We start from the raw sequence: 27,885 nt of genomic DNA on the forward strand, positions 1-27,885 counted from the left end.
TAACAAAATAGGAAAAACGCCAAGGGGGGGGGGGGAAACTTTTGCAAGGCATTGTATAGAATACATCATTCTAAAGAAAAAAAAAAATTTCCTTTGTGCACTAATTATATACATTTTCCTCACAATGGGTTTACTGCTTTTGGTTCCTTAAAACTTATTAAAACAGTTTAGATCTTAGAACATAAAAGAATGCAGATTAGCCAGCCCATCAATTATGATTTTTATTTGTTTAAAGATTATAGTATTTAAAAACAACAATTGAAAATATTTACAAAACGTTCCGTGTAACAACTTTCTCCCTGTCCTATATTTAATGAACAGTATCAAGGTGCAGGATCTGAACATGAATTTCACAGTGCAAAATATACCCGGACATACTATACAAAAGATGATTTTACATGTTATATCTGGACAAAGTAAAAAAGCTTTAATCTCAATGTTATAATTAATAACAAACAAGTTCACATATAAAAACATACAAAATGTAGCAATAACAAAGTTTGTTATATGGGGTAAGGTGCAGAGCAGGCCTCAAGCAGGCATATGTATGTGTTGAAAACAGGAAGTTGTATTTAAAAAAAATAAAAAAACGTATTAACAAATCAGTTGATAATCACTTCATATATAGACAGGATTCCTCTCTCATCTTGACCTCTTACACTACGAAATAACATGTCTTATTTTAAATAATTAATGATTAAATAATCATAACTTCACACACAAACATAGTAGTATAGTAGATAGAAATAGGTTAATCATATCTGTATCTACAGTGCCAACTGCCAAGTATGCACTTAAGTAAGAAGGAACAGACACTGTAGAGGAGTGTGAAGGAATTGTGGGAGGTGTAGTCTTGTTGTGGACGCCATTCACCTCAAGCTGCCACAATACAACAGATTTCTCAGTCTATATGTAATGCCATCGGCAACATGGTAGCAGTAAAACATCATGGGAACTGAAACGATCATTATATAAACAGAAGACAATTTCTGCCCCTTGCATAACACAAAATGTTTTTCCAAATGTATCATAATCAACCACCAGGTGGAGATGTCTATGTTGCCTTGAAACTGATACCAATTCTCTCAGATTAATAATTGACTCTAGTCCATTGTTTTTCATGTTTACTGTTGCATGCCATTAAAACGACTTCATGGACATAGACCTATATTTTCCACCAGCAGAAAAAGGAAGGACAAAACAAACAAACTGCTGCGGTACAACTGTTGAAGCAACAGGCTGTTGATAACAAGGAAGGTTAATGTTACAATAAATTCCAGAGATTACACAGTCAAGTCAAAGGTTGAATTCAAAATGACTCCCTATTCCTTCTAGTCAAAAGTAATGTACTATTTATATTTTGCCTAGCATTTCTTCACATACACATTGTAGCAGAATCAAAGTCCAGGGAGAATAGTGGCAGGCACAGTAGAGTATCTATCAGAACCGTCTTTCAGAGGCGAAACCAGTTTACTTCATATTTTTGGAAAAGTGATATGTACACGCATAAACAAACAACACAACAACATTGTCAGTCACCTCCTTGTCTGAAGGTCCGGAAGTGGGACAGAATTTTCACAACGTTCAAGTTTGCGCTCAGCAGACCTGAAGTTTGCTCAGTGATGAAAAAAATCAGAGGGAACATTGCTCATGAACCTTCTAGTATAGTGTGAAACGTTACAATGATTAGATGGCTTGGTGTTAAGAGTACAGTTTGAACAATCATGCTGGTAGAATCTACAGTATACTGACACTATGGCAACCCTATACAGCAGGGAGCATCAACTACATTCAGCCGGGGGGGCAAGGTTTTTTTCTTTTCTTTTCTTCTTGAGTTGTGGGGCCGGAACATAATTACAAAAAATGTGTAGACTGCAAATTAAACGCAAGAAGCCCAAAAATATATGTTTGACTAAAACATAATAATTTCAAACCTTGCTGTGGACCGACAGTTTGGGAACCCTTCTGTACATTTACATTTACATTTAAGTCATGTTTGGCTTTTAAACACAGGCTGTTAAAGTCTTCAACCACAGTCATCAACCACAGTGTTTAAAGGCTGGTATCTATATAAATATAGACCTGCATTTTCCACCAGCAGATAGCGCAAGACAAGAAGAAAGGGGAACGAGGAAGGCCACAAACAAAATCCTCTGTGGTAGGAGCAACAGGCTGGCTTTTGGTTACAACAGTGGTTGTTGTACAGTCTTGCGAAACCCTCTTTCAGAAGGGAAACCAGTTTTACTACATGTTTTCAGAAAAGTGCTGTGTTCAAATTGAATGTTTGCACAACCTTAGTATACAACAGTGTGTAAACTTATAGTGATTAGATGGTCTGGTGTTACAGTATAGTAATAACAACCACTATGGTAGAATCTACAGTATAGGAAACGTGGAATGTTAAACCATGCACCTTATAGTGTGTACATTGATTAGATTACCTGGTATTACAGTATACCAATGTTCTGCAGTGGTAGAATCTAGAGCATAATGACACCATGGCAACCCTTTATAGAAACATTGATATATAGGGCAGTTACATATCATTTGTAATCAACCACAGACCTTAAAGGCTGACATCATCAGTAGATTATGAAGAAACAAATGCCTCAATCAGAATGACCTGAGTGGCAAAGTGACTGTCATCGGACACTTAACAGGAAACAGTCCATCAAAAGATAGTGATGGTGACAAGCCCCTTATTGATCGTCAAGGAAACAGTCCCTTCCAGAGACTGCCAGTTAACGAATAATTTACTAGAGACTGTTACGCTGGTCCTGTGGAGTGTCACTGTTTAGACCTGGACAGAGGGAGACTGAGAGTGATAGAGAACCGACAGACAGACAGAGAAGGTGAAAGAGAGAAAGAGAGAAAGAGCATAATGTTACACAATAATAGAAAGTAAAAACAGGAGAGACATTTCACTAATCATTACAAGGAGCATGAGCAGCATGTAAACTACAAGATAACCACACGGTTAACTACAGGACAATCAATCATTTAAAAAAACATGTCCCCTAAGAAGCTATGATGCTGAATAGAAAAAAGCTTTTATAAATACAATATATTTTTGACAGATATATTCATTATAGATGTACAATATAAATCTAGATATATTAATTGTAGATTGAACACGTGGACACAGTACCTTCTGCCTCAACATCTCCATCATGCCTGGTATCTGTTTGGTGGTCACCTAAAAAAGAAAAAGACTAAGTCAGAAGCTGATCTGTGACATATTGTGGAGGAATGTCATCTAACATTTAAATCTCCAGAGGAACCTTGCCTCCTTCGAAGTTCAGTGAAATTAAGAGTCGGGCAGAAACAGAAAAGTTAGTCAAGATAGAAAATCTTCCCTCACAGTGCAGATAAGGCCAGCATTACATAATAGTATGACCCAAATACATAATCTCCCTTCACCACAGCCATGCAGCTAAACTAACGGAATTAGTACAGGGGGGAGTCAATTCTTAAGATTTCCCCATGAGATCAACGCAAAAGTGGAGCCATCATCATCGCCAACTGGTTTGGTAAACAATTAGTAATCATCCGGACTCCATTTTATACTCCACTTGTGACGGATGAAACACTTCCCTTTGACCTACATTCAATCACCCTAGTAGTCATGTTTAATAGGAAAGCTAAGACCGATACTGTGTGTACAGCATATCAGATATTACACAGGGACAGATACAGGGACGGACTGGGACAAGAAACCAGGCCCATTTTTGCCACTGGAGCCCCCCATACCTGCCCTGGCATGATAGAACAGATACTGTACGTACAGCATATCAGACATAAGGGCCCAATGTAAACAATGTATCTCCTTCTGAAGCAACAGTAAAGAGGAACTGATAGAGGATGTGATATGGAAGGTTGAGAACAGACAGACATGCGTTCTGGGCGAGTGGCCACAGTTTCACAGTTTTACTGTCCAAAGCTGAGTGGCTAGTTTCACAAACCAAAAGCATGTGAATGCTAGCCTGGTCAAATATCTGTTTGTACTACTCTTGCCAACTCCATAGCTCATTGTCAAGACAAAAATGTTAGGCATGACAATGACTGACAAGGATTTGGCATGATAGACCAAACAGACTGGCACTCAGGCTATGTGAATGCATTATGGAGTGTTGTTATAATTTATAACAGTTATAAAAGTATTATAAAAAGTTCTAATTTATAACAGTTATAAAAGTATAAAACAAAAATATAAAACATTATTCCAAATATGATGCTGGTCATTATAAAGTATATGTATTGCTTTTACAGGGAATTATGTGCACTGTCTAGGAAAGATGGGAAACCATAAACCCAAAGTGACAAATAAATATCAAATATTCCATATTTCAATAAATACTGAATATCGAAGGACATACTCATTAACGGAAAGGTGGACTGCTTTCGAGCTCCTGTCAAAAATGACACAAAACCTAAATGAAATCAAAAAGATCATCATTTAACCAAAAGTAATGTTGATGAACAATAAATAGCCTACTAGTGCAGTTAATGCTTAATCCATTAATAGATAATAGTATTATTATAATATTATACACTGAGTATACAAAACATTAAGGACACCTGCTCTTTCCATGACATAGACTGACCAGGTGAATCCAGGTTAAAGCTATGATCCCTTATTGATGTCACCTGTTGAATCCACTTCAACCAGTGTAGATGAAGGGGAGGAGACAAGTTTTAAGAAGGGTTTAAGCCTTGATACAATTGAGACATGGATTGTGTATGTGTGCCATTCAGAGGGTGACTGGCCAAGACAAAAGATTTAAGTGCCTTTGAACGGGGTACGTCGTAGGTACCAGGTGCAATTGTAGAACTCCAACACTACTGGGTTTTTCACACTCAAGAATGGTCCACCACCCAAAGGACAACCAGCCAACTTGACACAACTGTTAGGAATTACTGGAGTCACCATATGGCAGCATCCTTGTGGAACGCTATCGACACCTTGTAGAGTTCATCCCCTGACAAATTGAGGCTGTTCTGAAGGCAAAAGGGGTTTGCAACTCAATAATAGGAAGGTGTTCCTAATGTTAGGTATACTCAGTGTATATGATAATAGTAATATGGATTGGATTAAGTATTAACTACACTGCTATTCATGGTTAATAGCATGCCACAACATGCCACTGATTTGACTACTCTAAATGAATGGCTGAGTTACCAGACAACATTACAGGTTGTGTAATCCCCCATGCAAAGAAAAAATGGATGGCTGCCAGAGCATGCAGGCTTGGCAGAGGCAGGGCCATTGTACAGGTTAATCTAGCACTAAAATAGCATGACAAACATATACATGATCAGATACATGATCAAAGCTCCATGTAATGATATTTGTTAATGGAGTTATACACAGACAACAGTTTCTACTGTATGAGTATGACAATTCATGTACTTACTTCGGGCGGAGCGCCTCTTAAATAACAGCAGCGCAGCAAGGAGTCCGATGATCAGAGATCCTATGACTACAACTGGGGCTAGCCATTTGGTGGGGGAATCAGAATCCAATTTGTCAGCTTTGCTACCTGGACAGACAAAATGGACATAAATTGGGAGTTACAAAATCAATAGGCAATTCATATGAAGTCAAGAGAAAAAGGTCAAAGTCAGGTCAAAGTCAGCATCAGGGCATTTCACACACAGACTTGAGCTCTGTTCAAATCTGCATGCATCTTAATAACCTTTTACTGCAGTGGGCTAAATCAAGGTCACACAGAGAGATTGTTAGTCTTAAACAAATCTTGAAGACTGAAATACAACAAAACCTTTTGACATAGAAACACCGGATTTGTTAAAAAAAAACAAAAAAAACCCATCTTTATTGATTGTGAAATTCTGAAAAATATTCCTAACATTCCACCCATGAGGCCAGAGAGGGCACTTTTGGTCATTGACAGCAGGAAAGGGCTACTTTACTTCCCATTGCTAAGAACAATTTGTTTTGGCATTAGATGGATCATTTGTCTTGGAAAATCCCCAGCCAGGCTAAAGAACAACAGCTGGAGGACCGCAGGTCAGAAAGAATATTCAAAATGGCTGCCAGAGATGAGAAACACAACTGCAGAGACAGAATGTTCTGGTAAGAAGGTATTATGATGACTGCACTGAATCGTGATAAGAGGGAGCATTAGAGACAGATTGGAGACTATGAGCTCTAATTTGCAACTAGTGCAGGTAGTTACAACTCCACCTTCATTATTTCATTATTAACCTAGTAATTTCCTGTAGGCTCATCAGATGACAAGTAGACTGGGTTAAGCAAACATTGAAGAGTTTCCGGATTCCTGTTGAAACACGCATGAAGAGAGTGCCGGCTTGTAGCCCTAAAACCCGCAAATGAGTTACTCTTGGTTCGTTCAGCCATTCCTATGGCGAAAATTAACGGGGAAAGAATAGGGTTATGAGATAAACACCGAAAATAAGGTCTGAGGTTAACACAGGTTTAGGAGATCTTATATGTTTTGTTTTATGAGATAATATCAGTGAGATTAATATGACCTTTATGAATTATGAAGCCAAAATTCACAAAAAGTTATGTTAACTGATGAAGATTATCTCGTAGAACTAAACGTATAAGATCTCCTAAGCCTATTATCACCAAAGACCTTATTTTTGGCATTTATCCAAAAACCCTAGAGAAACTCATTTTCCCCATAGGCTTTGTCCAACAAACCATTGGGGGAGTTAGTGCCTACAAAAATATGCCATTACTATTGCTATCTGTTGTTTCTTACCCAAACCAACACAAGCAATTTTCTTTTTCCAGTTTCAAGGAAGATGTTCAGTCAGATTGAGGAGCATGTTACGGCCTGACCTACTCCACTCCTCAGTGACATGTTGTTCTCTCATGATAAGGCTGACTTTTATTGTGCTCGCACATGATAAAGACGTCGTCAAAAGGCCTATACTAATAAATGTAGACTAGATTGAGGCTGAAATGTCCTACAATTATCAGGGTCAGGATGAGGGAATACGAGAGACTTGCATGTTTTGGACTTGACCCTGCTTTTACAAAGGATGACATCACCAACATATTCATACCCATAGGTAGCAGCCGTGGCAGCACGTACCTAAGTCTCGCGGCGCAAACTGGATCACAAATGATGCCATCCCCTCCACGGCACCATTGGCATTGAGCACTTCGCACGTGTAGTTTGTGGAACTGGATGTAGCCTTCTGCACTGTGAATTTACTGGAGAGGCTGAACGGTCCATCGTCAGTCTCCTTGCCCACCAGTTCAGCACTGCGCGTCCAGTCGTTGCGAAACTGGTCAAACCACCGGATCGACCCTTTCTGTTGCCCGCCTGTAGAGTTGCAGAAAATGGTCACAGCTGTGTTCTCTTCGATGTTGGTCTCAGGGATGGAGCTCATGGTTGGAGTTATGTACTTAGCTGGAAGAGAGAGAGAAATCTATCATACATGTGGGTGATATTTGCTACATCAGTAGTTATACAACGTCAATGGGTAAACATCGTTAAGACAGACTTTGCACCTTTTCAACGTCCATCCGAGGGTTATAACTTGGAATGAGATTACTGGACGAGTGATTTTAATAAACTGGAATGACCTTTCTTCTATCTCTAACACACGTTTTATTTTAGTGTGTGTGTACTAGGCCTATTGTGTAAACACTGATTGCATGACATGGGTAGAATGACATTATGGAGGCTAGTTGTGGACATTCCCACTGGTACTAGTCTGTGCCATTTGAGCACTGTCATTCTGAAACAGAAAGTAACTCTGGCTCCTGCTGTACTGTCCAATCACACACATACAAATAGATCTGAACTCCCCTTGAACACATTCTAGAATAAACATCCTGATCAACTTCGTATCATAAATGTATGGAAGTGTGTGTGTGACAACGGAAGTTGAATAGAACTTAATTTCAACACATTTCGGCATGTGGGCATCATAACACCCTGATGAAGGCTATGAGCTGAGACACATTTAAAAAGCTGTTGTATTCTATTCTTCTATTGACCTCCAAGGGTGGCTGAATATCTCACATGTTCAGTTTTCTCCGTTCATGAACCTATGTTGAAAGGTGCTTATCTTTTTATAATCACACTTGGTTGAACTGTAGACAGTACAGGACTCACCTGTGACACTGAGGCTGGTTGTAGCTGTATCATCACCACTGTCTGCTCTCACCATGCATGTATACACCCCCTTGTCGGCCATCTTGGAATTTGTCAACAACAAGGACACATTCATATTATTCTTGTTCCAGGATGGCTCAGCAAATGTAAACCCAGGAGTTGGGTTAAATGTATCTTGATTGTATTCCAACAAAAGAGCTTCCGCCCTCTTCCAGGTCACGGTCAAGATGGTCACTTTCTCAACAGCTTTGACATTACACTGCAGCAATGACTGCTGACCATAAACCCCATGGGACTCTTCATTGCACTCCAGTTTGACAAAATCTGTAAGTAAAATATCATTTCAGAGACAAATTGACAATAATACAAGACAGAATTACTGGTATAGTAGTCAGTTTAATGATAATGTGACCAATCTTACTAAACTTTTAGTACAAAATAATATAAATTTCTCCCAAACCCCTAAATTAACAATCAGCTGAAAATAATAAATACATTTTTGTATATAACATTTTATAACCATTATTATGGCATTCCTGCACAACTTACTCCCAGAGGAATTTCCAGCTCTGATACAGGCTAAATGGATCGCAAAAAACAGGAAGCTGGTAGCTGAAGTCATCTTTGGATTCCTGAGTAGGAAGAGAGAAATGTACAATGACAACACTTGCCACAGCAGTATGAGGTGTTAGGTTTTAATTATCAGAGTAAGAACTCGACGGACACTATTAAAGCTTAAACCAAGTTAATTCTTCCAAAAGGATCGAACAGCTGAACAGACACAGACAAGGTTACAATAGTGGAGGTACGTATATATGTACCCCACTCTGGTTGGAGTCTCCTCCTTCTCGCTAAACATTGCATCTATTGCTAGGCAGGAAACTAAGTGATACGGGCAATAAACTTTCCCTTCTCCCTTAACGTGACCTGAACTCGACCCCTTTCATCACTAATCCACGACTCTCCCCCTTATTAATGCCTGCCACATATGATCGGTTTCCCTACACTCAGTACATTCCAAGCTTCATTGCCTCCACTATATACCTTCCTCCTACAGATAACCATTAACTTCTGGTGTAGACCCTCTAAACCTAAGCCTCAATATTTCAATAGGATACCTGATAATGAACCCTATCCCAAGTTTAGGAGAGAACCCAGAATCCATCAGAGGTAAGTCTATAGACTGCCTGTCACTCACAAAGTGCCTCTGGACTGTTCCCCCGAAAATAAAAATAAAACAGTTGCTAACAGAAACAAATCCAATTTGACTAAAGTAAAGTGCTGAATAGGTCTTAACTAAGTACATTGTGAATGAAGGTCTAACATAGGCAACACCGTCAACTGTCCCCTATTAAACTATCTATTTGTCACCTCCCATCTGGATTGTCAACATGTCTGTTTCAACTATTTCTTTGGCAGACAAATGCAATAAAATGTGAACATTATACAAATAGACAAAAAAGCATAACACTCACTGAAGGAAACACATTATATTATTAAGGAAACATTGTGGGAGATGACAGTCCTGTTAAATTCATTCAAGTGGCCACTAAAGCTGTTGGAGTTATTCTCCCCCATAATATCCTCATTGCTTCTAGAGCCAATGCAGCTGAACAATGTCCAAAGGAATAAACAGCTGCAATGAGAGAATAAGGGATTTTTTCCTCCCTAGTGAGGGCTTCTGGAGGGACCTTTTACAGAAAGATGCATGAAATAGGCCAACAGATGCAAAGATGTATGCAATAATCAAGGGACAAATGTGCAATACCCTTCAATTTGTTATTTAGCACATTCTTTGTCGTAGAATCCCATTACACTTCACTTTAAGGGGAAGTAAATGAGAAGGAAGTTCTGTCAGTACAATTTAGCCCTTGAACTTAGCACTTAACTTGGTTGTGGTTTGAAGCCAAAAACAAACAAACAATTCCATATAGTATCCATGTAGAGAAAGCTCCAAAAGTTTTGATATACATAATTAAACATAACCTGCTTGGAAATGCAGCCCTCAGACCTTTCACTGGGCAAATATACATCATTTGACTATGCAAATAAACACCCACTGGCAGTGGGCACATACTGGTCAACGTTGTTTCCACGTCATTTAAATGAAATTATGTTGAACCAACATGAAATTGACGTTGAATTGACGTCTGTACTATAATGGGTATTCTGAGTCTTTTCAGGGTGCCGGCTCATTTGGCTCTGTTCACTTAAAAGAGAAGGCGCATTGGGTTCCCAAACGGTTCTTCTCTCAAAAATGTACATAGAACCATGAAAGAAAATGCTAATCTTCAACGTAAAGCCCAAATTAAGGCTATAATTGTGTCAGATCGTGAAATGCGCGTTCAAATAAAATGTTACCCGGCCAAATATGGAATATTGCGGGTTTTTTTTATTTTACAAACAGCAAACATGAGCATGGACCCGATTATTTATTGTTTCTGCAGTGAGGATTCACCCTCTTTCGATAATTATTTTGTAACTTATCTGCATTAAAACGTTGTTTTGAGGTCAAAAATCAATAATAGCAGTATGCAAATCAGGGAATCAAATGGACGGCTTTTTTTTAAATCGGTAAACGCACACTTGTAATGCAATATGAATGGTCAACAATTTAATAAACCTTAATCAATATTAAGAAAAGCTAGGCTAGAGACACCAAAAACGTTAAAATCTTACCGCACAAATGCTTCAGGTTGTTACAGTGTGGAAGGTTAGAGTGAAGCTGATTTAAAGATTACACTGACAGGCTGTCTAAACTTTCGGTTTCGATTTGACGCATTGGTCGTTTTATGGTCATTGCAGTACGCAAGCCTCTCAACAGCGGCAAGGTGACGGTTCAGGAGAGGGTTGGTCCTTATACCTTAGTGAATTTATATAAAATATCCAAAATAACAAATGATTAAACATTCAAACAAGGGTCTGTTTTAGACATTGTACTAATTTTGTCAAATGTATAGGACCACTTAGGGTGAAGTGCTTTGCTCAAGGGCACATCAACAGATGTTTCACCTAGTTGGCTCGGGATTTCGAACCAGCGACCTTTCGGTTACTAGCCCAACGCGCTTAACCACTTGGCTACCTGCCTAGACCCAGTTCATTTGCTTTTCTCATGTGAAAATAAATGTCCCCCACAAGTTATCGTTTGTTTGTGCACATATGCCTCCTCACATGCAGGACTTCTACTTTGACACGAAGGACAGGAAAATGGTGCAATTCACACACTCAAGAGAACATCCCTGGTCATCCCGAAAGCTCAGAGAGGAGGTGGGTCTTTCAGGCAAGGGGAGAGCATCGTCACGTCGGGACTAGGGGACCTCATGGACTAGGGGAACTCATGGACTAGCAGACCTCATGGACGGGGTGGCCTAATCCTAGATCAGCAGTCCTACTCTGAGAGGCTTGATACATATAGTACACATGGCCCCTGATCTCTGACTTTACTAAATTTGAGACCATAAAAGTTATCTGTACTGGTACAAATGTGTCTGAGACGAGACCAAGACACTCAAAATCAATGGTGGAAAAAGTATCAAATTGTCATACTTGAGTTAAAGTAAAGATACCTTAATAGAAAATGACTCAAGAAAAAGTGAAGGTCACCCAGTAAAATACTACTTGAGTAAAAGCCTACAAATATTTGGTTTTAAATATACTTAAGTATCTAAAGTAAATGTAAGTGCTAAAATATACTTAAGTATCAAAAGTAAATGTACAATTATATATATTTTTTAATTACTTACATTAATTAAGCAAACCAGATGGCATAATTGAATTTGTTATTTTATTTACGGTTAGCTAGGGGCACACTCCAACACTCAGACATCATTTACAAATTAAGCATTTGTGTTTAGTGAGTCCGCCACATAAGAGGCAGTTGGGATGACCAGGGATGTTCTCTTGAGTGTGTGAATTGGACCATTTTCCTGTCCTGATAATCTTTCAAACTGTAACAAGTACTTTTGGGTGTCAGTATGGAGTAAAAAGTACATAATTTTCTTTAGGAATGTAGTGAAGTAAAAGTAAAAGTATTCAAAAATATAAATAGAAAAGTAAAGTACAGATACCCCAAAAAACGACTTATGTAATACTTTCAAGTATTTTTCATTAAGTACTTTACATCACTGCTCAAAATGTAGACCGAGACCTGTTTCCATACTGCAACACTAGTATGTGTCATGATATTTATGCCTGCTGCATGCACAAAACTGTACATTCAAGAACATGTAGCCTATAATTCAACAATTTTCAGATGGGTGGTTTGAATATGTTCTTATTGAAATATTTATAATTTGATGTTACCAAAATGTGTTGTGAGGAAATGGAGGATACAGCATCTAATACAGATGCAGTAGTGCACCAGGGCTATATGAAATTAAATTATTCAATTGAACAAAGGGCAGATGGACAGCATTAAATTAACTTTGCCATCATTGGACAGATGGGTGCTTGTGTGGGCCTACAGTTGGAGCATACTGTTCTAGAACCAATTCATCCAAACACTGGTTGACTTTTGAATTTTCTGTAAAGATCAGAAATGTAGTGTGTTAATGTTTGTGTTTCAAGTGCAGGAGTTGCATGAACTTGGTTATAAACCCATCCTCCTCATTGGGAAGGAGACCAGGAAGGGTATTGAGCAGCCTTGGGTCCAGATCAAGTGGGCCTACACAAATACCTTTTTACGCAAATCATGCTTGTAAAAAAATGTACAATTATTGGTAAAGGACTAGAGGTTGATGATTTACTGGTATGTGTATAAGTCATTTAGACTACATTTTATTCAACAATTTAAAAAAATGAAAGTGGTTGCCTTAGTCACTCAGTCATGTATTGTAACTAATGTATCTGTTTCTGTGATGAAATTAACATTTCTTCAACATTGAATATCACTGTCACAGCTTGTCATCTGTCTGGGAGAGACTTACACGGTTATCAAAATGTCACGCCAGGGTAAACCTACACGAAACACAGCCCTTATTTTAAGTGTTTCTGAAATCCATTGTGGGAAAAATTATTTGTGGAAACCGATTGGAACCATTACCCTTCTTGATCGCTAGGTTTTACAGTTATTAAGACACCTCCACTGTTGGGCTCTATGGGGCTGAATGGCACAACAAAATAGCTCAGAATCATGGTGAAAGTAGCCGTAACTAGCCAAGGATCATGGTCGATGTAGTCGTTTTCATCCTTCCTGAGAGAGCGCGCATCGGGGTGTGAGCCTCCTCGTAGCCTGCTGGCCTGTGATTGGTCTGTGTCAGCACGTGGTTCCGTGTGACGACAAATGTAGTGATCAGAATGAATCACCATTTAAAGCTTTGGAAGTGGAGAGGAGGAAATGGCGACTGCGTTTGAATCTGAAAGTGCGGCAAGTGAAGTCAAATTAAATCAAATTGTATTTGTCACATGCGCCGAATACAACAGGTGTAGACCTTACCGTGAAATGCTTACTTACAAGCCCTTAACCAACAATGCAGTTCAAGAAATAGAGTTAATAAAATATTTACTAAATAAACTAAAGTAAAAAAAATCTAATTAATCAAAAGGTAACACAAGAAATGTACATAACAATAACGAGGCTATATACAGGGGGTACCGGTACCAAGTCAATGTGCGGGGGTACAGGTTAGTCAAGGTCATTTGTAAAGTGACTATGCATAGATAATAAGCAGCGAGTAGCATTTGATTAGTTGTTCAGCAGTCTTATGGCTTGGGGGAAGAATCTTTTTGGTCCTAGACTTGGCGCTCTAGTACCGCTTGCCGTGCGGTAGCAGAGAGAACAGTCTATGACTTGGGTGACTGGAGTCTTTGATACTTTTTTGGGCCTTTCTCTGACACTGCCTTGTATAGAGGTGCTGGATGGCAGGAAGCTTGGCCCCAGTGATCTCCCGGGCCGTACGCACTACTCTCTGTAGCGCCTTACAGTCAGATGCCAAGCAGTTGCCATACCAGGCGGTGATGCAACCGGTCAGGATGCTCTCGATGGTGCAGTTGTAGAACGTTTGAGGATCTGGGGACCCATGCCAAATCTTTTCACCCTCCTGGGGGGGAAAAGGTGTTGTCGTGCCCTCTTCACAACTGTCTTGGTGTGTTTGGACCATGATAGTTTGTAGGTGATGTGGACACCAAGGAACTTGAAACTCTCGACCCACTCCACTTCAGTCCCGTCAATGGTAATGGGGGCCTGTTCGGCCCTCCTTTTCCTATAATTTACAATCAGCTCCTTTGTCTTGCTGACAATGAGAGAGAGGTTGTTGTCCTGGCACCACACTGCCAGTTCTCTGACCTCCTCCCTATAGGCTGTCTCATCGTTGTCAGTGATCAGGCCTACCACTGTTGTGTCGTCAGGAAACTTAATGATGGTGTTCGAGTCGTACTTTGCCACATAGTCGTGGGTGAACAGGGAGTACAGGAGGGGACGAAGCACGCACCCCTGAGATGTGTGATAATGAATGGAAATTAGTGAAATAAAGACTAGAATAAAACGAGCAAAAGTTTTAGTAGAAGGACTGGTCCAATAATGTCTTTCTTATTGGACTGCGCTTTTTGGACAAGGAAATCAATTTGGGAAATCAAGAACTGTGAAGAAAACAGTGGGAAAGATGGATTCAGTCAAGGTGACTAGACGCGGCCTTGTTTTGGGTAATTGTGTTGATGAAGAACAGAAGAAGCGTACACTGGATCTGGCTAAATTGTCCACGTCAGAAGTAACATGTACTGATCTTCGGAGCAGGCCTCCTGCCAAAGGAGTTATAGCTGGGGTCTTGTTGGATATAGATGATGAGTACCACTCCCAGGAGTGGTCAGTGCACGTCGCCTGACCTGTATGGTAAATGGAAGGAAGGAGAAAAGCCTGTCGATATTGTTGTTTGAGGAGACTCTACCTGAACATGTGAAGCTTGCATATTTGAGGTATGCGGTGAGAGCATTTGTGTCCAAACCATTACACTGTGAGAATTGTAAAGGATATGGTCCCGTGTCAAATGTTTGCAGATGGGAGAAGTATGATATTGAAGAATCTGTGAATGGAAAACGTTGCAACTGTGATGGGGATCATACTCCGGACTTCCTTGAGTGCCATGTAAAGGTGAAGGAGGTTGAGGTGTCAAGGATCAGGGCTGTACAGCAGATCTTCTATGTGGAGGCGGTGAAGAGAGTCAAAGGGGCAAGAGGCAACAGTGTTGAATATATGGCGGTGGATGCATTGCAACCAGCTGCTAGTGTTTTAAGTCAATTGAGTGATCTGGATACACTCATTGTAAAGAATGTGGATGTTGTGGCATTTAAAGCCACTGTGATTAATTGTACTGCACTAGTGTCTAAGAAGTCCAAGAAGCTGGATATCACTATATCTGCAGCTGAGAAGTGTTTGGGGCTCCAAGACTTCATGGCAGAAGCACTAGAAGGACTATTGTTGTTAGGAAATGTCCCGCCATCACAGGAAGCTTCTGAGCCTGTGTTGGGACCCGATTAGAATTAGTTTTTTTACAGAACAGCAGGTTGATTTTGTTTAGTTCATTTCTTTGTTTTGATAGTTTGTAAGATATTTTATTTATTTACACCCAAATATTTATTTTCTTATAATCCACCCACACAGTAGGTGGCGGAATGCACATTTAACCGTTTTGAAAGCCATTAAACTATAGAAGAAGAACATCACCATTTAATTCGCTCGAGGCAGAAGATGGCGGAAACCGAGGTTTTGTTTGAAACTGCTAGTGAATCGGGTGACGCTAATAGTACAGAAAGTGAGAATGAGTGGGTTACCATGGCGAAGAAAAAGGGAAACAAGATAAGTAAAGCTGTGGTGGAAAAAAAGGAAACCACTAGACTCGTTTTTAGTCGGGAGTGAGAGTTTTGGATCAAAGCTACTTGGGAAGACCATTTAACATCACAAGGAGAATCTGGATTGTTTTGAAGGAAAGTGTGGAGGCGGTGAGAGTCACATGAAGTGGTCTATATTTAGATCTTGTTGTGTGTCTGCGGAGCAGAAGAAGCGTGTTTTAAGACTCAAAAATATATCTGAGTGGAATGTTTCTTGCGTGGGTTTTCGCAGCAGGGCGCCCATCAAAGGGGGTTATTTCTGGTGTGGCGGAAGAAATAAAGGCAGAGGATATTACTGAAGACATCGATGGAGTGGTTGGTGCACGTCGACTGACCTGTATGGTGGAAGGAGAAAATAAATCACAGGACGTGGGTGGCACCTTAATTGGGGAGGCGGGCTTGTCGTAATGGCTGGAGGGGAATTAGTGGAATGGTATCAACTACGTGTTTGATGCCATTCTAGTCGCTTCATTCCAGCCATTATTATGAGACAGCCTCCACTGAAATAAATTCACTTCATCCATGCTACTGTTTTTGATGAGTCTCTCCCTTCTCACATAAAGATAGGATTCATGAAATGCCCTGTAAGAGCATTTGTGCACAAGCCCCTTCAGTGTCATCAATGTAAAATACATGGTCATGTGTCAAGTGTGTGCAGAAGGGAAGAGTATCGTATGCCAGATGAAGTGAAATGCTGAAACTGTGGAGGTGAAAATGCGCTTGAATTCCGGGAGTGCTCTGTTAGGGTGGAGGAGAATGAGGTGGCAAGAAGATTGGAAGGAACGAGTGGCGGGGAAGAAACTATGGTAGCAGAGCCACCACGACCAGTGAAGGTTTCTCATCAACCGAGGGATAGTGAAATGCTACATGTTGAAAAGGTGGGCTTTGTATTATTTATTGCAACAGTCATACACTGTACAGCACAAGCAGAGAAGAAGTCTAAGAAAACAATTTGGAATCATTGTGAATGCCGTTGAAATTTTTGGGGGTCTTTGTGATTTCACAGCCGAGGCCGTGCAGGAAATCCTGTCGGGAATGTACCGCCATCGCAGTAGCCGAGCTTGTGACTTCACGCTCCAGACCAGACACTGGGGGCCTGCTTGGAATGCAGTTTTTCCCAATCAATGAACACAGTGCAAAAACAACAACTTCAGAAGTGAAAGCTATGACATTTGGTTGTAACATTCCTTTCCAATTACTGTCAGGCTGTGCTTCAAAGTTTTGAATACCACCCATTCATCTGCGAGTCACATATTGGAGCTTTTGCCAATGACACCAGATGGAGTGAGGGACAACTTTAACCTCATGCCCTTTAGCCAGCAGGCCTGTGAGTCCAGCACTACAGATGCCAGGGGCTTGGATCATGTACATAAAGCGCTTCTGTCAAATAACTCTTACAAATATTAAGGAGAGTGTATCAAAACAATAGACTCAGGGAGGGAGGAAGAGGAGGACGGGACTCACAGATGAATGGGGGGTATTCAAAACGTTCATACACAGCCTGACAGCAATTGGAAAGGAATGTTACAATGAAATGTCACGGCTTTCACTTGGCCACAGCCAGGGCATTTTGCAGTTAATATGTACAGTAGTATTATTAAACTGAATCTAAATGTATTTAGGTAATTGAGTGACTACACAGCCAACTGCCCTATTCCCATCAGAAATAATGATATAGCCGTGTATGGTCAAAAGTGACTTTAATGTTAATTTTATTTTCCTTTGTGCTAATATTAATTGAGACTTTTACAGCGATAAACCTGCATGAATTTGGATGAACAAGTAACGTGGTGATGTAGCCTAGCTTGACCCTTCAACATCTACAGAACGGCACTTGAAAAAGTGAATTCACTAAAGCCATGTGTGCAATTTCATTCAAATGATATTTGAAGCACAGGTTTTTCTGTACAAGGTCGACAGTAAAATAGGCATCAGACCTGTAAGAGAGACCATGACAGAAGTTTGAACTAGAACTCTGGATACTTTGCTTAACGTACCAAATTGTTGGCTCCCACATCGAGAATTAAAAGATTCGGCAAAACGAGAAGTAGGCAGAGCTGTCATAAGGTCACTTGTCATTCTATCAGATGGAGACCACACACAAACAGGCATACTTTAACCTGTTGCTGAAAAAGTTTCCCTTTTAAAGAACACCCAGCACTCATAATTATTATTTAAAAAATCAAATTCTCCCTTTCATGACATTAGTATGCCCATTCTCCAGGGTTGTAGTCTCGGTCTCGAGACCACACTGAGTGTCTCAGTCTTGTCTCGGTGTCAGATACATTTGTACTCGGTCTTGTCTCAGACAGTGAGGACTCGTACCAACTGACTGAGTAAAAAAACTAAATTAGCAGTTTCACATGAATACCTGCAGTCTTTATATCTATTATAGACATGTTTGCACAGTGGCGAACCTATTGGACCTAGGCCTTCAGTGTGTGGCAGGTTCGTACTGCTAAAAGGACAGTAATGATAATACCAGTGCATCAGTAGAGGCTGCTGAGGGGAGGACCATTCATAATAATGGCTTGAACGGAGAGCATGGAATGGCATCAAACCATGTGTTTGATACCATTCCACTGATTCCGCTCCAGCCATTACCCTGAGCCTGTCCACCCCAATTAAGGTGCCACCAACCTCCTGTGCAGTGCACTCATGTAGGAGAGTGCACTTTTTGTCAAACACAAAGGGCCAGTGGTGTAGTGGAGGCAACAGTCTATGCAGGTATACACACTTTTTTTTCAGTGGGCATTGCCTATACTCACTTCTTAATCCCCACTAATGTGTATCAAAGTCGCGTAGTGGAGGTATACGACTTATCAAGTAAATAGTACAATAGAGAAATAATGCACAAAGTAGCCTACAAAAAACACAAAGCATGTGAAATATATTCACATGCGTGCCGCTAGTTTCAGCGGAATATCATCTGCAGGCAGTAAGAGTGCTCAGCTCTCAACTGGTTTTGGCATGGAGCAGCTCACCGAAGAATGTCATCGGTAGCGGGTAGGGTAGGTAGGAAAGATGTTTCAGCTTATGATTATCTACCGGTAAATGAAAACTAAGGCAACAATGGGTATGCAAACCAGATATTGAAAAAGATTGGTCCAAAGTCTTAGTTAGTAGGCTATTTGTGAATCGCAATTCAGTTATCATGTGCTGTTTGCATAAGGGATGTAGACATGAGTGGGCTTGGGTGGACACAGGCTGGGGAGCCACTGGGGAGCCAGGCTCTGCCCAATCAGTTTGAGCAAAAACGAAAAAATAAAACATTATTATTACAAAAATAGTACTCAGACCTCCAAAATGGTCTCCTGATGTGGTTTAAGCATTGTTGTCATTTGTCTATTTAAAAAAGTGATTTTGAGAGTGAAAATCGGAAATAATATATAGAAAAACGAATTTAAAAAACATTGGAAAAGATAGGATTTTTCACACAGGGTGATTTTCCTTCGCTGGGTGGGCCATTTTTGTTATAATTATGTTTTCTTTTTTTGATTTTGCTCAATCTGATTGGGCAGAGCCTGGCTCCCAGTTGGCCTGTGTCCAAGCCCACTCATGCCTACACCCCTGAGTGGCAAAATGAGAGTATACCCACTTCTCCAGGTACCACTACACCACTGCATAGGGCTGATGGACAGCAGTCACACACAGCATGATGTTAAAGGATAAGCAGTTCTTTCACTTGAACATAATAAGCCAGTAGTTCCCAATCCGAAGACGACAAAAACACAACTATTAGGCTAAGCATTTCCCAATCGAAATTTACCAAATCTAAACTATTACTTCCCATTGCAAAACACATTTCACATTAACCACACAAAGTAACCAGTGACCAAGAATGAGCCTGATTTCAACATATGGAAAATACACATTTTCAACACCTGTAAAATATGTATTTTCAACAAGAGGAAAATAAGTATATTCAACTTTAATTCAGACCCAAAAATAAACCTGATTTCAACATCCTGAAACTACTGCTCACTATTGAGCAGTGACCTGTTGGCCTTCTGGAAGGCAGAAGTTTCCGTACGTTTTTTTGTAAAAACGGCCCCACCCATTACAAGTCAAAATGTGATTGGTTGATTCACTCAAATGTTTCACCCCAACATCTTTCCCTATCTAGGTTCTGATGGCCTAGCTAGCTATATTTATCTCCCCAGAGACCACCAAAGAAAAATCCTGATTGAAGATAAAAAAAGTATCCAGTGTTAACCCTTTCCTTTCCAACAAAACTGAAGATATTAAATCAGAACAAAGTTGAAAATAATAATATAACTAGAATTATTATTATTTTATAAATCATTAGCTCTTGTTTGATTGTTCCATACTGTGTTTGGGTTAGTAACAATTTGTAGAGTGGCTCTATTTGCCCTTAGCAAGCAGAGGAAGAGGATGACGGGATGTTAGTTAGTTCAAAGCGATAATGACAGGGAAAACCCACTCAGTCTCCCCACCTGACCTTCCAGACAGCATGCGGAACTCCCCTACTCAACAGCTGCTAATCAGATAAATCAGTTGGATTTATTGTATCATATGTCATCGTATTACTTATCATACGCGATCAATATCAACGGAAACAAAGAGGAGACAAGCAGCATCAATAGGTTTCAGACAAAGAGCCCTTGAGAGAAGAGCTGTCCACTGATGTCCATAGAGAAGTCAGTGTAATGTAATGACACCAGACTTTCTAAACGAACTCATCAAAGTGGTGTCACCTAAAGTAAGTAGATAATATCAACTGTTTTGTATTGGTCCTTGACCCCATAGATCTATAAACAACTGTCATTTGTTGCTTTGTTAAAATGGAATCCATCCAGCTGAACCCTGTTCCAGTATCTAGGTGACAGAGTGTTGGAGGTAGTGAAGAAGAGAGTGGTAGATATGCTCTTCAGCTGGACGCTCTCTTTACCCGATGAGGCTAAGATCAGTGAAGCTTATCAAATGCTGAAGAAACAAGGTAGGATTTCAACATTCAACATTTAACCCTTGTGTAGTCTTAACATTCTTTGTACTCCCCTTGTCCTAAGGGTAAAAAATTATCCACATTCACTAAACCCCTAAAATAAAGCAGCTTAAATGAATTTTAAACCCCAAATCTATTTTGCATGAAGAAACAACCTGTCATTCATCACAAACTTTCTGAATATCTGGGTTTTCCCTCTTCACAATGCAGAAAGACTGCATTTAACCTCTCTTGGGTAGGGGGCAGTATTTTCACGTCCGGATGAAAAGCATGCCCAAAGTAAACTGCCTGTTACTCAGGACCAGAATCTAGGATATGCATATAATTGATACTATTGGATAGGAAACACTCTAAAGTTTTGTTATGTCTGTGAGTATAACAGAACTGATATGGCAGGTGAAAGCCCGAGGAGAATCCATCTGGATTTTTTGTTGTTGAGCTCAGCACTCATTGAAATGGCTGTCTATGGGAAAATCAATGGAATACCTCCCAGATTGCAGTCCCTAGGTCTTCCACTAGATGTCAACAGTCTTCAGAAAGAGTTTCATGCTGGTTTTTGGAAAAATGAGCCAGAAATTTTTGTTTTTCTAGGTGGCTCCCATTTTGGCTGTAGTGTTGCAGTGTCGCGCGTGGAAGAGAGCATGTTCTTTGGTATTTTTCTCCGGGAAAGACAATAACGATTCTCCGTCTTAAATGTTATTGTTTATTTACATATTAGAGTACCTAAGGTTTGATTATAAACGTTGTTTGACTTGTTTTGAAAAGTTTATTAGTAACGTTTGGGATTCATTTTGTATGCATTTTGATGGAGGGAAACTGGGTGGATTATTGACTGAAGCGCGCCAGCTAAACTGAGTTTTTATGGATATAAAGAAGGACATTATCGAACAAAAGGACCATTTGTGATGTATATATTCTTATATACTGCACAATGAGGAATTCAACTACAAAATACTAGTCTTCTCCCATTTTTTTAACCATTGACCCCACCCACAAGGTGTATAAACAACAACAATAAATAAGAATAAAATAAGATAATAGATAGAAAACAAAAACGTGAAAACCATAAATCAATCAACTCTAATTGTCACATATAGGACAGCATGCAAATGTATGCGTATGGACTTTGCAGATGTATTTCTCACATGTGCAGCACATAGTATTTGTTTTACAGTCCTTCGTTGGGGGCAGAATTGGCATCTCCTTCTCTTGCCTGCCCCAGCTGCAGCCTCAGGTGGATCAGGACAAGATTCAGCCCCTGAACAGCTTTCACAAGCGCTGCAGAGGCTGCTGTGTGGGGGAGGCGCTCCCTTCTTTGAATGTGTGGGGTTACAAGTGCCTTTCCCAGCTGCTTCAGGAACCCCCTCCTCTTGTTCCGCTTATCAGGCATCCAGGTAGGGTTGATCTTATATTTAGGGTTGATCTTAGACTTATATTTCCCTCACTAACTTTAAACATCAGCTATCTGAGCAGCTAACCGATCGCTGCAGCTGTACATAGCCCATCCAATCTACCTACCTCATTCCCATATTGCTTTTATTTACTTTTCTGCTCTTTTGCACACCAGTATTTCTACTTGCACATCATCATCTGCACATCTATCACTCCAGTGTTAATCTGCTAAATTGTAATTACTTCGCTACTATGGTCTATTTATTGCCTTACCTCCTCACGCCATTTGCACACACTGTATACAGACTGTTTTTTTCTATTGCGTTATTGACTGTACGCTTGTTTATTCCAGGTTGGGCTGGCCAGCCAGGTCTCATAGACTAGATGTAACATAGTAGATGTAACATAGTAAATGTAAATCGGGACACTCAAATGAGTATGATATGCTACGTTTGGCATGGTAACATAAACCAGATGGTTAATTCATGCAAAACGAAACTAGGGTGGTTGGTCGGGCCGGCAATGAGCACTCTGCAAGCATGCTGCCCTCCAAAGTGATGGCACGGTGCAGACAGAACATGGTTTCCATCCGATCATGCTACCTCCGCTACATGTAGGCTGTATAATTTTGCCTGCTCTGGACTCCAGGGAAGTGACATGATATATCCCTAGTTGACATTGAATGCTAACATGAATTAATTTCTGCACCAAATGCACGGGTAAAACACAGTTTATTTCTGTAGCCTATCTTGTGTTTTGAAAATGCATCAACATTGATGGCTGTAATGCTACATTTGCGCGCATGTTGGTGTGTGCACACGTACATGTGGGTCACAAGTTCTGTACCACTCCTTTTTTGGGGCAGCAGGTCCAAAAGCTTGACAACCACTGGGTTTATTGATAGTGGCAACAAATGGAGTTAGTCTGGATATATAAATGGTAGGCAGCAGTATTTCTTACAATCTTCTATTTTGACTGGAATTGCGTGGCCATTCTTAATAAGTGCAGCATTTATTGCAGTTCAAAATACAGTGAGCTCTTGTGATGGAAATGTTATACTTGTGCTTTTCTATTTTACCAATATCTATGCTATATGTTTGTGCTTTTTCTATAAACCAATTTCTGTGTTCATGCAAGTGACTGACTGAACGAATCCTCACTATCAGTAGCTGCAATTTTGCAGTACGCCCAGAGCTTGTTTTGAGAATAAAAGTTCTCTCAGTTTCAAGGTCTCAGCTTAGAGATAAGGAGCCTCGTGAGGTATTGGTCTGTCACATGTTATGAACTAGTATTGGTCAACAATAATGATTAATTATTTATGCTAAATCATGCGAATATAACTTGTCTGTGTATAGCCGTATATAAGACAACTGCTGGGACTGCCCCAGTAGAGCTCCTGATTGACATGTGTACTATGGTGCATTGAGTTGGTTGGAACCTCTCCAGTTGACAAATAAGCAATGATTCATTTAAGATTGACTCTGAAAGTAGTATTTGGTCCCATGTTTCTAGCACGCAATGATTACATCAAGCTTGTGACTCTACAAATTTGTTGGATGCATTTTCTGTTTGTTTTGGTTTTGTTTCAGATTATTTTGTGCCCAATAGACATGTATGGTAGATAATTTGTCATTTTAGAATATGTTTCTGAACACATCTACATTCATGTGGATGCTACCATGATTATGGATAGTCCTGAGTGAATCGTGAATAATGATGAGTGAGAAAGTTAGACACACATATCATACAACCCCCAAAAATGCTAACCTCCCCTGTTGTTGTAATGGTGAGAGGTTAGCATGTCTTGGGGGTATGATATTTGTGCTTTCGGTGAATTTCTCACTCATTATTGACTTCAGACCACCACAAAATGAGATCCTCTTGAAAGCTCTATGTTTTTGAGGACTCAAAGCACTGACTGGGTTAGTACAGGGATTTTTGACCGCTTTCATTCCACATTTGTCACACAGAGAGACAATGCAAAGGCACAAGCACCCCAAATAAAAAACACTGCATTGTGGAAGTCTGGGGGAGTCACATTCGCGCCAGATTGTTCTGGTAGCACATTTGTGGCCTGCTGGAGGTCATTTTGCAGGGCTCTGGCAGTGCTCCTCCTACTCAAAGGCGGAGGTAGCGGTCCTGCTGCTGGGTTGTTGCCCTCCTACGGCCTCCTCCACGTCTCCTGATGTACTGGCCTGTCTCCTGGTAGCGCCTCCATGCTCTGGACACTACGCTGACAGACACAGCAAACCTTCTTGCCACAGCTCACATTGATGTGCCATCCTGGATGAGCTGCACTACCTGAGCCACTTGTGTGGGTTGTAGACTCCGTCTCATGCTACCACTAGAGTGAAAGCACCGCCAGCATTCAAAAGTGACCAAAACATCAGCCAGGAAGCATAGGAACTGAGAAGTGGTCTGTGGTCACCACCTGCAGAACCACTCCTTTATTGGGGGTGTCTTGCTAATTGCCTATAATTTCCACCTTTTGTCTATTCCATTTGCACAACAGCATGTCAAATTTATTGTCAATCAGTGTTGCTTCCTAAGTGGACAGTTTGATTTCACAGAAGTGTGATTGACTTGGAGTTACATTGTGTTGTTTAAGTGTTCCCTTTATTTTTTTGAGCAGTGTATACAGTGGGGAGAACAAGTATTTGATACACTGCCGATTTTGCAGGTTTTCCTACTTACAAAGCATGTAGAGGTCTGTAATTTTTATCATAGGTACACTTCAACTGTGAGAGACGGAATCTAAAACAATAATCCAGAAAATCACATTGTATGATTTTTAAGTAATTAATTTGCATTTTATTGCATGACATAAGTATTTGATACATCCGAAAAGCAGAACTTAATATTTGGTACAGAAACCTTTGTTTGCAATTACAGAGATCCTACGTTTCCTGTAGTTCTTGACCAGGTTTGCACACACTCCAGCAGGGATTTTGGCCCACTACTCCATACAGACCTTCTCCAGATCCTTCAGGTTTCGGGGCTGTCGCTGGGCAATACGGACTTTCAGCTCCCTCCAAAGATTTTCTATTGGGTTCAGGTCTGGAGACTGGCTAGGCCACTGCAGGACCTTGAGATGCTTCTTACGGAGCCACTCCTTAGTAGCCCTGGCTGTGTGTTTTGGGTCGTTGTCATGCTGGAAGACCCAGCCACGACCCATCTTCAATGCTCTTACTGAGGGAAGGAGGTTGTTGGCCAAGATCTCGCGATACATGGCCCCATCCATCCTCCCCTCAATACGGTGCAGTCGTCCTGTCCCCTTTGCAGAAAAGCATCCCCAAAGATTGATGTTTCCACCTCCATGCTTCACGGTTGGGATGGTGTTCTTGGGGTTGTACTCATCCTTCTTCTTCCTCCAAACACGGCGAGTGGAGTTTAGGCCAAAAAGCTCTATTTTTGTCTCATCAGACCACATGACCTTCTCCCATTCTTCCTCTGGATCATCCAGATGTTCATTGGCAAACTTCTGACGGGCCTGGACATGCGCTGGCTTGAGCAGGGGGACCTTGCGTGCGCTGCAGGATTTTAATCCATGACGGTGTAGTGTGTTACTAATGGTTTTCTTTGAGACTGTGGTCCCAGTTCTCTTCAGGTCATTGACCAGGTCCTGCAGTGTAGTTCTGGGCTGATCCCTCACCTTCCCCATGATCATTGATGCCCCACGAGGTGAGATCTTGTATGGAGCCCCAGACTGAGGGTGATTGACCGTCATCTTGAACTTCTTCCATTTTCTAATAATTGGGCCAACAGTTGTTGCCTTCTCACCAAGCTGCTTGCCTATTGTCCTGTAGCCCATCCCAGCCTTGTGCAGGTCTACAATTTTATCCCTGATGTCCTTACACAGCTCTCTGGTCTTGGCCATTGTGGAGAGGTTGGAGTCTGTTTGATTGAGTGTGTGGACAGGTGTCTTTTATACAGGTAACGAGTTCAAACAGGTGCAGTTAATACAGGTAATTAGTGGAGAACAGGAGGGCTTCTTAAAGAAAAACTAACAGGTCTGTGAGAGCCGGAATTCTTACTGGTTGGTAGGTGATCAAATACTTATGTCATGCAATAAAATGCTAATTAATTACTTAAAAATCATACAATGTGATTATCTGGATTTTTGTTTTAGATTCCGTCTCTCACAGTTGAAGGGTACCTATGATAAAAATTACAGACCTCTACATGCTTTGTATGTAGGAAAACCTGCAAAATCGGCAGTGTATCAAATACTTGTTCTCCCCACTGTATATATATTTTTAAAGGATTCACCAAAAATGTTTTGGTTGAGTCGGTCTCGGAAAGAAACGAGGCGCGCATGCAGTTTTTGCCAAACAATGGAAACTGTGTGTAGTGTCTTAGCTCTTATTACTTATTTATATAATAAGAAAGACTCTGAATACAAGAAATGGAACTGGAGCTTCACATTTACTGAAATGAGTTAGTGCCAGAATAAACATAGAACAACACTGCGCATGACCAAGGATGCTCCATTCTTAAAGGGGACATCAGTAATTAACAGAACATAACATTCCTTCTTTTATACAATCAGAGTTACTTTTACCAAACCACAACTGAAACACTTCCCAGAACTTGTTGTAGTTATTTTGCATCTTTTAATTTGAACTTGAACAGTTAGTTTTTGTTTGTTTGTTTATAAGTCCAGTCTGTCTGGTGTACTGTGCCTTCGTTCTGTGTAGCGCCTAGGATTGTCTGGAGGCTCCTGAACATCCTCAGTGTGTGCTTGCTCCCTTATAGCTTCTGCTATAGCAGCACCTTCATCAACACATTCCCTTCTTTCAGCCTGGGGTCTCTTTACTGCTCCACCATCCTCTACAGTTCCTTGTGTGTCACTCTCAGGAGCTCTCTGTGCCTGTTCTCTCTCGATTGTTGTGCTGTTTTCCGTGGAATGCATTTGGTTAATGTGACGCCACCACATTATGTCTGGGCTCACTTGAACCTGGTAAGTTCTGGGTCCCGTTTGTGTATGTACGGTCCCTCTTGTCCATTTCCCTCCTCTTCTGTAGTCTCGCACCATAAAAAACAATTGCGCATCGGAGCTGTTGCCATTGGCACCGGGATGGAGTGAGGGACAACTTAAACCTCATGCCCTTTAGCCAGCAGGCCTGTGACTAGAGCACTACAGATGCCAGGGGCTTGGATCAGATACATAAAGTGCTTCTTTCAAAAAACTCTTACAAATATTAAAAAAGAGGGGTATCAAAACAATGGAAAACAATGGACTCGGGGAGGGAGGAAAGGAAGAGGAGGACGGGACGAAATTCCTGGACTCACATGAACGGTTGGGGATTCTTCTTTTTTTGAATAATTTTTTTTGAGAATAGGATGGCAGAGTTCGGAGAAAGAGAGCGATAGGGAAGGAAGGAGAGGGACCTCAACCCAGGATGAGGCTGGACTTACCCTCTGGGGAGTTCCTGTGGCATGACAGCATCCCTGCGGCAGGCTAGGAGAACCATCCTGACAGCTGGAGCGTCTCATCCCTCTGATCTGGAGCAGGAATGGCCTCTGCACCTACATCATTATCTAAACATGGGAAAGGAGACAGGATAACATACTTGAGACTCTTAAGCA

General features: G+C 40.7%; 1 protein-coding gene across 4 annotated transcripts; it reads right to left on the reverse strand.

Annotated features, from left to right (window-relative positions):
- Positions 1-207: 207 nt before the first annotated feature.
- Positions 208-27,802, reverse strand: LOC139568497 (CD276 antigen-like). 4 transcript variants are annotated; one of them, XM_071390356.1, is made up of 8 exons: positions 27,715-27,802; positions 8,667-8,749; positions 8,118-8,441; positions 7,086-7,406; positions 5,415-5,540; positions 4,377-4,430; positions 3,149-3,196; positions 2,718-2,815 (listed from the first exon to the last, which is right to left on the reverse strand). In XM_071390356.1, the coding sequence occupies exons 1-8, from the start codon at positions 27,768-27,770 to the stop codon at positions 2,757-2,759; spliced, it is 1,071 nt and encodes a 356-aa protein (XP_071246457.1). In that variant the 5' UTR covers positions 27,771-27,802; the 3' UTR covers positions 2,718-2,756. The 4 variants fall into 4 exon arrangements, with proteins under 4 accessions (XP_071246458.1, XP_071246460.1, XP_071246457.1 ...); XM_071390358.1 differs by lacking the exon at positions 27,715-27,802 and adding an exon at positions 10,797-10,918; XM_071390357.1 differs by lacking the exon at positions 4,377-4,430 and having other exon boundaries at positions 208-2,815; positions 27,715-27,785.
- Between the last annotated feature and the right edge of the window lie 83 nt (positions 27,803-27,885).

Source organism: Salvelinus alpinus, chromosome 2 (assembly GCF_045679555.1).
Source record: "Salvelinus alpinus chromosome 2, SLU_Salpinus.1, whole genome shotgun sequence".
In the NCBI taxonomy this organism is placed as follows: domain Eukaryota; kingdom Metazoa; phylum Chordata; class Actinopteri; order Salmoniformes; family Salmonidae; genus Salvelinus; species Salvelinus alpinus.

Coding starts and splice junctions, on each gene's coding strand:
- LOC139568497 (XM_071390356.1), bottom strand. CDS start 27,770: ATGGTTCTCCTAGCCTGCCGCAGGGATGCTGTCATGCCACAGGAACTC. Junction 8,750..27,714: donor CCACAGGAACTCCCCAGAGG/GTAAGTCCAGCC, acceptor CTTCCTACTCAG/GAATCCAAAGATGACTTCAG. Junction 8,442..8,666: donor AGCTGGAAATTCCTCTGGGA/GTAAGTTGTGCA, acceptor TTTTACTTACAG/ATTTTGTCAAACTGGAGTGC.